The 13492-nt window shown below is 40.2% G+C and overlaps 1 protein-coding gene across 3 annotated transcripts in view; it reads right to left on the bottom strand.

Moving 5' to 3' along the window:
* dip2cb (disco-interacting protein 2 homolog Cb) overlaps positions 1-13492 on the bottom strand; it is a 106385-nt gene that overhangs the window by 57321 nt on the left and 35572 nt on the right. For 2 of the 3 annotated variants that reach the window (XM_062987767.1, XM_062987768.1), the window contains exon 1: positions 11261-11538. The exons of the other annotated variant lie outside the window; for it this stretch is intronic. In XM_062987767.1, coding sequence (XP_062843837.1) covers positions 11261-11339 — 79 coding nt within the window. In that variant the 5' untranslated portion in view covers positions 11340-11538. Of the gene's footprint in view, positions 1-11260; positions 11539-13492 lie in introns of those variants that run through there. 3 annotated transcript variants of the gene reach the window in all.

Here is a 13492-nt window from a genome sequence, read left to right as displayed (position 1 = left end):
CATGTGAATGCACCTTTACTGAACGGAATACAGTATTCCAAGATCAAGCATCTCCACGATTAAGAAGCATAAGGAAACAATCAAGAAATAAAGGTAAAGAGCAGGTTTTATTGTATTTTTTATTGATTTTTAACCATTTTAAATTGTATTTCAGTGCTATATTATATTAGTGTTATTATTAGTGTTATTTTCAGTGTAAAAGTGTCAAAAACAAACCCATGGGGATAAAATACCTTAAAACTCAACGCCTTTTAAACTCAACGCCACTCCCAAAACCAATTGGTGTTGAGTTTCAAAATACCACTGTATTACCAACAGCTGACGCTTGATTCAAATGAAGAGCAGATCTGCAGATCTTACTAACACTTTAGTGCCATTGAGGCACTCAAATTAAATCTAATTCAACATCTGTACAGTGCGTAAAATCTGCAAGCCTTCTGTCAGGTGTACGGATGTCAATAATTAATCAGTTAACCACTAACAAGTCCTTGCTCAATTAATGCTTTCAGTTAAAATGTAATATGAAATTTTAATAGCCAACACTTAATTCCAATTGAAAGCAAAGCGAGTATGTACAGAGTACAAATATCTATTTAAAACACTCTCACCAACTTCTAGGGTGTGTGCGGCACATGTACAGCCGCATTTGGAGTTTCTAATCTTTTTCATGCATTTAAATTAAAAAAATTACAAATCTATTTAGCATTAAAACCCAAATGGATGCTCTGTACATGCCAAATTTGTGTGTAACGTAAAATCTTTAATGATTGTGATTAGCATGTTAGCGCTTTTAATGATCTGTTTGCTATTAGCCACCTGTTTGCTATAATCTACATTCATGACAATGCAGTGGCTCTGCAAGTTGATATAAAACTTTTCTATAATTTCTTAAGGCCTAAAGCCACACTGAGGCTAAACTATGATGTGTGTTCAATGTTATTTTGTTGTTATAAGCTTGTTGGGTAGGGGGTAGCTGACGAGTCTTAATGAGCAGTTATTGGTTATTGTTTTTTTTTGCATTTTTCCCCAATTTTCCTCCCAATTACCAGATTGCATTAAGCTTCCTCTCTACTAATGTTAATCTCCACCCCGAGGAGTGCTGATACTAACACATGCCCCCTGCAACATGTGTGCAGTAGCCGACTGCATCTTTTCACCTGCACAAGGCGAGTTCATAAGCAGATCGGCTTTGTGTACAGAGAGCCACATCCTGATCAACACATTATTTCTAGTCTCTGCAGGGCTCTAGACTAACTTTTTGCACTGGTTGCACTGGTGCGCCTAACTTTTTTTCTTAGGTGCACCAGCACAAAAGTTAGGTGCACCCTAATTTTCAACTGCATCGCATTTAACACCTTAGTTTTACAGGTTCACTTGTTTTTTCGCTGTCCATATAGGCAATATTGACTTAAAGTAAATGATTAAATAACAGTCTGGTCAACATGGCCTCGTCTGTTGATGTTTGTTGCTGTCTGCTGCTGAAAGGCAGTGGGGAGAGGGGACCCATGGGCAGTGCATTTACTGCGGCATGTAATGTGTTTTATAGATGCATTGTGCTTTTCATCCTTTCAATTCAAAATGTATTAGAACCAGTCACAAATACAATTTTGACGGCCATGGTTTTCCCATGCTCTTTACAGTTAATTATAGTATTATAATCTCATTATAGTACACTATTATAAAAATTATAACAATAATAATAGAGTATATCTATTCATGTATGTACAGTGTATCACAAAAGTGAGTACACCCCTCACATTTCTGCAAATATTTTATTATATCTTTTAATGGGACAACACTATAGACATGAAACATGGATATAACTTAGAGTAGTCAGTGTACAACTTGTATAGCAGTGTAGATTTACTGTCTTCTGAAAATAACTCAACACACAGCCATTAATGTCTAAATGGCTGGCAACATAAGTGAGTACACCCCACAGTGAACATGTCCAAATTGTGCCCAAAGTGTCAATATTTTGTGTGACCACCATTATTGTCCAGCACTGCCTTAACCCTCCTGGGCATGGAATTCACCAGAGCTGCACAGGTTGCTACTGGAATCCTCTTCCACTCCTCCATGATGACATCACGGAGCTGGTGGATGTAAGACACTTTGAACTCCTCCACCTTCCACTTGAGGATGCGCCACAGGTGCTCAATTGGGTTTAGTCCATCACCTTTACCTTCAGCTTCCTCAGCAAGGCAGTTGTCATCTTGGAGGTTGTGTTTGGGGTCGTTATCCTGTTGGAAAACTGCCATAAGGCCCAGTTTTCGAAGGGAGGGGATCATGCTCTGTTTCAGAATGTCACAGTACATGTTGGAATTCATGTTTCCCTCAATGAACCGCAGCTCCCCAGTGCCAGCAACACTCATGCAGCCCAAGACCATGATGCTACCACCACCATGCTTGACTGTAGGCAAGATACAGTTGTCTTGGTACTTCTCACCAGGGCGCCGCCACACATGCTGGACACCATCTGAGCCAAACAAGTTTATCTTGGTCTCGTCAGACCACAGGGCATTCCAGTAATCCATGTTCTTGGACTGCTTGTTTTCAGCAAACTGTTTGCTGGCTTTCTTGTGCATCAGCTTCCTTCTGGGATGACGACCATGCAGACCGAGTTGATGCAGTGTGCGGCGTATGGTCTGAGCACTGACAGGCTGACCTCCCACGTCTTCAACCTCTGCAGCAATGCTGGCAGCACTCATGTGTCTATTTTTTAAAGCCAACCTCTGGATATGACGCCGAACACGTGGACTCAACTTCTTTGGTCGACCCTGGCGAAGCCTGTTCCGAGTGGAACCTGTCCTGGAAAACCGCTGTATGACCTTGGCCACCATGCTGTAGCTCAGTTTCAGGGTGTTAGCAATCTTCTTATAGCCCAGGCCATCTTTGTGGAGAGCAACAATTCTATTTCTCACATCCTCAGAGAGTTCTTTGCCATGAGGTGCCATGTTGAATATCCAGTGGCCAGTATGAGAGAATTGTACCCAAAACACCAAATTTAATAGCCCTTCTCCCCATTTACACCTGGGACCTTGACACATGACACCAGGGAGGGACAACGACACATTTGGGCACAATTTGGACATGTTCACTGTGGGGTGTACTCACTTATGTTGCCAGCTATTTAGACATTAATGGCTGTGTGTTGAGTTATTTTCAGAAGACAGTAAATCTACACTGCTATACAAGCTGTACACTGACTACTCTAAGTTATATCCAAGTTTCATGTCTATAGTGTTGTCCCATGAAAAGATATAATGAAATATTTGCAGAAATGTGAGGGGTGTACTCACTTTTGTGATACACTGTATGTATGTATATATATATATATTTTTTTTTTTTTTTGTGTGTGTGTGTGTGTGTGTATGGGGCTCTAGTGTTAGAGTGTAATCTTAAATAAAGTGCATTATATTATCGGCTTTACTGGATCTTTTACACAGATTCCCAAAATCGATTGCGGTGCACTCACTGTGTATTTTGATTACATGTATTCTAACACTTCACTGTCTTTTAGTTATTTTTATATTTTACTTAACGAAAATATTATTGTGTTTTTACTTTCGCTATCGTCGCACTTAACCGCTAGCATTAGCCTATTGCTACTAGAGGGTCGGCTCACCACTGTTACGGGTCTCTTGCTGTGTGGTGATGAATGTGTGGGAATAAAAGCACACGACAAGGTAGACTTCACTGTAACGGTTTAGTCAGGACTTCAGTAAGCGTTACAACACTTTAAACTGTCTAGCTCCAGAAACCGAACTTTTATACTTTGGCCGTCCGGCGAGTCTCATATACAAAACTAAACTAACTGAACGTCCGGTGCTGCATTCTGATTGGTTGAGCTGAATGTCGCTCACATATCACCGATACAATATTGTCCCGCTTTTCACTGTCTCTGATTGGTTTAGACCATGATATGGGCCTAATGTGTGTCTGTTGTTGAACCACAGGGAGACTTTCCGAGTAGCAGAGACTTTTTCCCCCTTGAACTGCTGGTCGCACCGGTGCGACCTGAGATTTTTTTTAGTCGCACCATTGAGAAATTAGGTCGCATGTGCGACCAAATTGGTCGCACTCTAGAGACCTGCTCTGGGTGCCATCAATCAGCCAGCAGAGGTCCTAATTGCATCAGTTATGAGGTCTCGTCTGGCACCCCCGCTTTGAAAAACAGCCAATCGTTGTTTGTGTAGGCACGTTCGACAACTTCAAAATGTTAGCTCTGGTGTGCCAGCATGTTTCACCTCTGCGCCTTGCATCTCTATTGGTTAACAAAAATGTATAACGCCACCAAAGTTGTGGTATTTATATTTTTTACCCATCACATTTTTAGAAAACCCTCAACATATTTAGGACTAAATTCTTAAAAGCTTTTTATCATAAAACAGTCTCAGTAATTCTGGAAATCTTAAAGACTGCCATGACATACATCATTTCATTAATCGCTTTATCCTGATTAGGGTTGCAGCAGGTCTGGTTCCACCGGGAAACACTGGGAGCAAGGCAGGAATACCCTGGACAGAGCACCAATCCACCACAACGCTTTGGCCCCTTAGACCTAGCCAATCATATATGTGTAGATGCCCGGCTGGCCATGACATACACATTCCGTACAAGAGTATGTAAACTTTTGACCTGAGTTGTACCTTTCCCAAGTCTGTGACGTGAATGAGTAATGTGTTTAATAAAGACATGGAGGCAATTTAGAATATTAGAGGAGAGAAAATGAATTATATTAAAACAATAAAATCATATAAAATACTGACTCTCATTGTATGATATCTCCGGTTGATTGGTCTTTAATTAACGTTTCCAAGCATTAACATGTCACATCTGAACATGTTCAAACGCTCAGAGACTGCAACCATGACAGCAAATGTGAGCACCCCACCATGAATTATGGAAAGGAGGACAGGGATGGGAATGAATCCCCCCTGAGAGTGTTAACCTTACCACTAATGACAGAGAGAGAGAGAGAGAGAGAGAGAGAGAGAGAGAGAGAGAGAGAGAGAGAGAGAGAGAGCAAATAAAGCTAGTTTTTTTATACACATTTGTACCAATATCAGACAGCTCACCCCCTCCAAGATATTAAAAAAAACAAGATATAAAAAAAAATCAGTCTTCAAGCAAACAAATAAGCTTACATTATGCAGTTAACATAATAAAGACTGCAGGATTCCATCAAAGACAGAATGAGCGAGACTAATAAAGAGAACTGTGGCAGCACAGAGGAACAGCAGGTAGCACCCTACAGCTTCAGGGTTCCAGGATTGATACTGCACAGCATGAGGTCTGGCACATTTGCCCCACATACGTGTGAGTTTCTTTTTTCTTTTTTTCCCCCTTTAAGCGCATCCAATTGTTCAACCTGCATCGTGCTTCCTCTCTGTCCATGCCGAACCCCGCCCTGACCGAGGAGATCGAAGCCAACCCACATCCCCTCCGAAACATGAGCAGCAGCCGGATGCATTTTTGCCACCCACACATTTATGAGTTTGGCGCCACCTAGCGTTGCATGCGGAGAGACACACCCTAAGGGCACTCTTCCTCATTTCTTGTGCAGGCGCCTCTAATCAGCTGGCAGAGGTCGTAATCGCATTCTGACAGAGAGAGACCCACATCCGGTTCTTTGTCCCACCCCCCAACTGAGCAACCGGCCAATCGTTGCACATACAGCCACTCAGCTTCGAACCGGTGAAGCAGAGCTGGATTCGATACAAGGTACTGAGAATCCAGCTCTGGTTGCAGCGTGTCTTTTTACCGCTGCACCACCTGAGCGGCATACGTGTGAGTTTCAACCAGATTGTTTATCCCCATCTTCTGCAAATGTGCCATCCTGGAGTAGCTGGACTACCTGTGCAACTTGAATGGACTACAGGTATGTTCCACCAGGAGTGAGAAGGTCACTAGCAAGCAAGTTTTTTGAGCAGCTTATTATGCCTTTGAGCCCAGTTCAGGGTATTCCTGCCTTGCGTCCAAAGTTTCCTGGTAGAACCAGGTATGCCACAACCCTAACCAGGTAGTACCAAAGTAGTTGATGAAAGTGAAATGAAAAATGTCATGATTTTTTTAAAATCATGCTGAGCAAATATATAACAACTATATCTATGTGATGTTTTGAAAATCTTTTCCAACAAAACACATTGATCAAAAACAACTGCAGACATACAGCCAAGTCCAACATGTCCTTCAGACATACGTATGTGCACTATAACACTTTCTCTCTTCTCACTGAAAATCCAAGCATATGACTGAATGTAGGTCATAGGTTTATTCAGATGTTACTGCCTGCTAATTTGCACACACTCGCACACACACACTATTTTTAGCATGGTTTTGGCCAGCGTTTGAGGCATCCAAAACATTTCCCGTAGTAGGTGTCACATATGTTTCCTATTTTCAGAGATAACTGGGCACTGGGTTCAGGAGCACAGTAGCACTTGTACAATTTGGCTTCATTAGCAACTTTTGCCATGCTGGCCTCCAAACTTATTTTTACTGTAGTCAGCCATTGCATTGGAGATGCCAAAGAGAAATTGGTTCTGATATTTCATAGAATATGTTAGAACAATAAGCATTTCCTGAAGACATGTTAGTCAGTAACAAAAATGGTTTTACTGTAAGGTGGGTTTGGACCTGATATGTGGTTTAATAACACCTAGATATAATTTTTTTCATTTTTCTTGTCAGTCTTTTAATTGCCAGTTCCCCTATGGCAATTCTCTTGCCGCTTGTACCAACCTCGTGCTGGCCACGGAGAGCTGAGGCACACACACACATTCACCAAACACATCTTTTCACCTGCCAATGGCAGAGTTTCACAGAAAGTTGTACCATGTTTGGAGAGACACGCTATGAACTCTGCGAATAGCCCACCACTAATGAGGTGCCTCAACCAGACAGAAGAGGTTTCACATAGGTTGTACATTGGCAATGAATTCCATTTAACCTCCCTCTTTCAAGAACAGCTAAAAATGCTTGTTTGGATGCCTGGCCAGGTCTATAGCGCCTGGGATTTGAAGCCAAGAGAAACTGGATAAGGTAAAACAAAAACACACTCCAAAAATCTTGTGAAGAGCTTTCCCAGATTAGAGGTTGCTCTGAGTGCAAACAGAAAGCCAACTTAATGTTAATGCCTACAGATTTAGAACAAAATGTATAACAAATTTATGGTCAGATGGCCACATACTTTTGCCCATATAGTGTAAGGATGTACATTTATGTTTTTGTCATATTTTTAGAAAACCTGTAATAAATCTATAGTAAATGAGTTTTTGAACAAAAAGAATATTCTAATAATTCAGTCATAGAAATCCTAAGACTACCATGGAATACATGTCTTTTACAAGTGTATTTACATTTTTACTTTAACTGTAGTCCTATAAATAAAGGTGCTTTGGTGGAACACGTGCCTTAGGGGTAAAACGGTCAGATGGGGTTCCTCCTTGCTGCCACTGTGCGTGTGAACACTGCTGGTTGGTAAAACAAAAGTGGCTCGGAGAGGGCGGGGCAAGTCTGTGCTATCCCCGGCCAGAAAGAAGTTATGCCGGATACAATGGGTCCACATTTAAGACAGATGAAAAGGTTTTTTACAATGTAATTGTAGGATTTGTGATAACAGTACATAGAACACAAAATAACTGACTTAAAAGCCAAAACAATGTAGACTGGTTTGGACTGGAAATTACTGAGCACCATCTATGAGAAATAAGGCCTAGAACATAGAGCTCCATTCACATTCTTCAGAAGAAATTAAAAATAGAACCAGGACTTATGAGACAGCTCAGCAACCTGACCCCAAAGCCTTTCTCTCGCCTCTTTTCCTAGCTCCCCCTCACTTCTGCATATCTTATGTCCTCTGGCACTGCATACACACTTCTAATACACACATACACTTTACAGCCAAAAGTTTTGAACACCATATTATGAAATGGTTGGACAATCTGCTCCAAAACCATGAGCATTAATTTGGAGTCTTATATCACCTTTGTGGCTCTAACAGCCTCCACTCTTCTGGGAGATTTTGTGCCATTCAGTCACAAGAGGAGAACTCTGGCTCACAATTAACATTTTAATAGTTAAATAAGGACCAATAATATACAAACAACTACAGTTCCTCCACACCAAACTTATTAAACCATGTCTTCATGGGCCTCGTTTTGTGTCCTCCTTGATTTCTGATTGGTGGATCAAAACGAGCCAAACTTGTGGCTCAAAGGGTATGAGGTGCAGAATGGGGTTTGATTAAGTTCTCTAAGGTAGGTTGGGACTGGTCCGTTTTTGGCTTTGTAGGCAAGCAATCATTGTTTTAAACTGAATGTGGGCAGCTAAAGACAGCTACTGAAGAGGGCACAGCATTGGAATTGGGTTGATAGTGGGCATTGGAAAATGTGGCAGGAGGGAGTTGCTGTAGTCCAGCCTCAATAGACAAAAGACTAAGATTATGAGTGGCTTCCATAGAGCAGTCAAATCTTTAGAGGAGGAACCAGCATGATCTTTTCAGGTTAGCTACATTGGCTGAGAACAACAGCTGGCAACACTGAGGTTTTGTAGATTATCAGAAGGTTTGATCTAAGAGTCATCAAGAGAAATGACTAGGTCTTGGCATAGACACAGCTCTCCAGAAATATACATCACCTCAGTCTGACTGGGGTTACGTTTCAGGTGATGAGCCAACATCCATATTGAGTTATTTCCCAGACATGAGATGCAAGCTGAGACTTGGGTGTTTGAAGGAAGAAATGACAGGATGACAGAGTGTAATCAGCAAGGGAATGGTAAAATAATCCATGAGAATATGATTTTACCAAGTGAACTGGTATATATAAAAAAACAAAAGAGGACCATAAACAGATCCCTGTTGGACTCCAAGATTGCTCACCCCCTCTCTGACACCTGGTAAGAACGCCCTTGCAGGTCATCTGCCCCCACGCTGAACCAGTTATTACAAGTTTGGAGAGAGTAGACAGAAAAATGATGTGATTTACTGTGTCAAAGACTGCTAATAGATCTAAGACAATCAGGACTAATGATAGTTTGGCTGCTTTAGCAGCAGGAGGCCTTTAAGTGACAGCAACAAAGGCTGTTTCTGTGAAGTGTGCTGACTTGAAGCCAGACTTCACCATTCTGGTAAAGAATAACTGACTGGCAGAAGACTACAGTTTTGTTGTTATAGCATGTGAAAAAAAGGGGTAGTACCAGATTTTAGCATTACACTCAGTTTATCTACAAAACCCATTTCCAGAAAAGCTGGTGCAAGTTACAACAGTGTGGCTTTATAGACACAGACTGCATGTACAACCCCAAATCAGAAAAAGTTATGCATGGAAAATGCAAATAATAAAAAAAAACACAGAGCTTCTTAAATTTACTTGGACTTGTATTTTATTGCAGACAGTATGAACCTGAGATATTTCATGTTTTGTCTGGTGAACTTAATTTAATTTATTAATAAACATCCATTCCTGCATTTCAGGCCAACACATTCCAAAAAAAAGTTGGGACAGTAAAGCATTTGCAACTTTGTAATGATGCCATTCCTTTTCACCACACATAAAAGACGTTTTGGCACCAAGGATACCAAGCGATTTAGTGATTCAGGTTTTATTTTGTCCCATTCTTAATGCAAACACATAAGATTCCACTGTGTGATGGTTTATCCTAGATGCCTTCGAGCCCAGAGAAGTCGAAGCCGCTTCTGGACATGGGTAACATAAGGCTTCGTTTTTGCACAGTAAAGATTTAAGTGCCATTTGTGCATGTAACTCTGTATTGTAGTGCTTGATAAAGGTTTGCCAAAGTAATCCCTTGCCCATGTGGTTATATCAGTGTTGTTGAGTGGCGGTTCTTGATGCAGTGCCGTCTGAGGGATCGAAGATCAAGGGCGTTCAGCTTAAGCTTGCGCCCTTGGCCTTTTCACACTGAAATTCTTCCAGATTCCTTGAATCGTTTAATGATACTATGCACTGTAGAGGGAGAAATATGCAAATCCTTTCCAATCTTTCTTTGAGGTACACTGTTTTTAAACATTTCAATAATTTTCTCACGCATTTGATGACAAACTGGACATCCTCTGGCCATCTTTACTTATCAAAGACTCAGCCTTTCCTGGATGCTGCTTTTTGTACCAAACCATGATTACAATCACCTGTCGACCTGTTTGGAATCACATCATTATTGAGTTTTTACCTCATTACTAGCCCTAAACTGCCCCAGTCCCAACTTTTTTTGGAATGTGTAGCAGGACTGAAATGCAGGAATGGTATTTTAACAAATGAAATGAGGTTGAGCAGACAAAACATGAAATGTCTTGGGTTCAAACTGTCTGCAATCAAATAAAAGTCAATGTAAATGTAAGGAACACCACATTTTTTATTTTATTTGCATTTTCCATACTGTCCTTTTTCTGTAACTTTTTTTTCTGATTTGGGGTTGTACTTGACTAGACTTCCTGGTTTTTTTTTTAAGTTAAATTAATTGATTTTTAGAAAATGTCCCAACCTTTTTGTAAATGGTGTGTCATCTGTGGTCATGTTCAAAGGGTCAATGTGGCTGTGGGTTTTCATACAACTGACCATCTTTTAAAGACCAAGACCAAGTCATTAAACAGGTATGAATGTTTGTGCTTGGTTGGTATGAAAACCTGCAGCCAAACAAGCCCTTTGTGGATAAACTTAGACACCCCTGATGTTCAACTCTTGGAGAATACCACTGCCAACCAAACCGTGTTTTTTTATTTGCCTTTGAACTTGTAAAGTTATTTTGGGAAACGTGGAGCATGCCATTGAGTAGGTGTCTCATTCATGTCGCTCAGAGGGAAGGAAACCAAAACCTAAACCTGTGAGCACAACAAATCGTGAGAAAGCGGAGGCGCGCACAGTGAGCGAGTGCACCGACACGGATTCGCATTCAGTTAACACAAGTCTGTCTACAATAAAGAAAAAGATGGCGTGTTTAAACGTGTGAGGATATGGTAATATTGTGCATGTATATGTGCATAGTTCAGGTGTTTAAAAACGGTAATTCGTTTATTTTATGTCATCCAAGGTCGTACCATTCGGTCGCTATTTTAACGGTTTTGAATCAGCGCACATAACACGACACACCGAATGTAAACAAGAAGCGAAAAGGCCAGTTCTTTGGAAAACCTTTTATCTTAAGTCCAGGTATACGTCCTGGTTCGCTTTTATACTCAATCAGGATTCGTTTGGGGGATCTGAAAGTGCAGTATTCCACAGGGAACATCACTACTCACCTTCTGAGAGCTCCAGTTCCAGCTCTGCAATCCGCGCTCGGATATCCAGAGGCAGCGCTAATGTATCACGGTCCGCCATTCGGTTTTGTTTCGTAGCCCTGTATCACACACCGCTCTCTCTCGAAATCCAAACAAGCAGCATGGTTATGGGGCGAAGCTCCGACTCAAAACAATAAAGGCGACAAGCTCTGCAACGGTCTCTTTTTGGCACGAACATCAAAGCCTTTTCCGGCAGAGCAGGATGTTGCTGATCTGGCTCTCGCTACCCTGGCGATTGGGTCACGTGATCGGTCGCACACGCATTCCCGTAGGAGCTACAGACCAACCGACTTGGGTGGAAAAGTGAGTTTGTCCAACCGTGTGAATTCACCACAGTGAAACATGAGAAATGAGAAATGTGTAGTTGAACGGTATCAACATAAATGATTAATACCTTATGTTGAAACGAATCAACTAATCCACATTACGATTAAACAAGTTAAAACGAAGTAAAAGTACAGTTTTTGTCTTAAAGTGCCAATGATTACAACTATTTACATAAGTACATTATATTTAAAAGAGAATCACATTTAAATAGCATATCTGCATGACACTGTATCAGACTACACACTGATCACAGGGTAGCTGTTGTGTTCCAAATACTATTCTTATAAACTAATAGCATGCTTAATTCGATTTCCAGGCTACTATTTCGAGCACACTGTATAGGGTTTTTGGGCGAGTTGAGACAACCGACACCGACTAAGTGGTGGTTTTTTGTTTTTTTTGCTCCTTGACCTACCTGTATTACACCAAAATATTTAATGTTGAGTCTGTCTTAATTTTTAAGGATTTAATAATTTTTTTGTAGCCAATTTGTTTACTCGGACCATTGCACTACACATTTGCTTTTTGTACACATTACAGGGATCTACTAATTAGTATTGATATGTATTGATTAAAATATGTCAAGAAAGCTTAATTATTTAGAGAGAAAGAGAATGCCAAAGAGAAGGTTTATGGAAGTGGTGAGGGAGGACATAAAGGGTGTGACATAATTTACACTGCATTATCAGGACAAAAACAATCCATAAAGTTTGAAAGAACTGCATGTGGATCTCAGGAATTAACATGTGGAACCCAATAGCCAAGATTTTAAAAAAGATCTTAAAAAGTCCTGTTCAATGACGGGAGATCCAGTTAGATAGACAACAATCTCTGCAGCACTCCATAAATCAAGACTTTATGGCAAAGAGCAGGGCAGGAGCTACTTTTAAAAGCTTGGAGTTTGCTGAATTGCATGATAACAATGTTAATTATTTTACCACTGTTTTAAGTTATTTTTCTGAGATAATTGCTCTCACCCTACTTTAGTCCTGAGCCTTAAAATAGCTTTGTGATTAATTCCAGGCTATTTAATGTTTTTTTTTTTTTTTTTTTTGAATTTCCATACCTTGATTTTGAGAGAAGCCATGGACCAGGTGAACCTTATGTGTGACACACATTTTAACATGCCTGCTTTATACACTTTGGACAAAGTGTCATTATCATTTCCTGTATACATTCTGTATTCTTAACCTTTTTACTCCAGGGTCTCTCGGTGTTCAAGAAAATTCTTAAGGGGCTCCTCCCATTCATGTTACTTCCTGGTATATATTATTGGCAGGTTTTTTTTATTAAATACACAACATTTTCGTTTTTTTCATTCACAATTTTTTTAAAACAGTTAAACATAGAGTGTGTTAACTTGAAAAAAGTATGGAGATATAATGTAAATTCAACTAAATTTTGGTCATAGTGGCCAAATGTTTAGAACTTTATTATAGTCAGGGGGCCAAATCTGATATTGCAACTTTGGGTGCTATCTCTGAGTACAAGCTGACAACCTATCCAGTATTAATATTTGACCCCTTGACATGTGTTCCAGCCAGGTTGTCAACTGAGAAAAAGATTTTTTGGTCATTTTATCACTGTATTCTTAAAAGTGGTAAAATTTGATTTTTTCCCAAAGTGCTTCCTTAAACTTCTGAATCTTATCCTGTAATTATAAGCAAATGTGCAACATAATCACACTTTTATGTAAGCATCATCTTAAAAACTAATAATCAATAAATATCCAAAGCTTATTACACCATAGGGGTCACTATTGTGTCAGCACAACCACCTAATAACAAGATCAGTTAATCCAAAGACAGTGGCTGGAATGATGCCTATATCTTAAATTCTCCAGCACATGATTATGATACTATATGG

The sequence above is a fragment of the Trichomycterus rosablanca genome, chromosome 25 (assembly GCF_030014385.1).
Source record: "Trichomycterus rosablanca isolate fTriRos1 chromosome 25, fTriRos1.hap1, whole genome shotgun sequence".
Taxonomy (NCBI): Eukaryota; Metazoa; Chordata; class Actinopteri; order Siluriformes; family Trichomycteridae; genus Trichomycterus; species Trichomycterus rosablanca.
The sequence above is the reverse complement of the archived record's forward strand: the minus strand, read 5'-3'. Positions and strand labels throughout refer to the sequence as shown.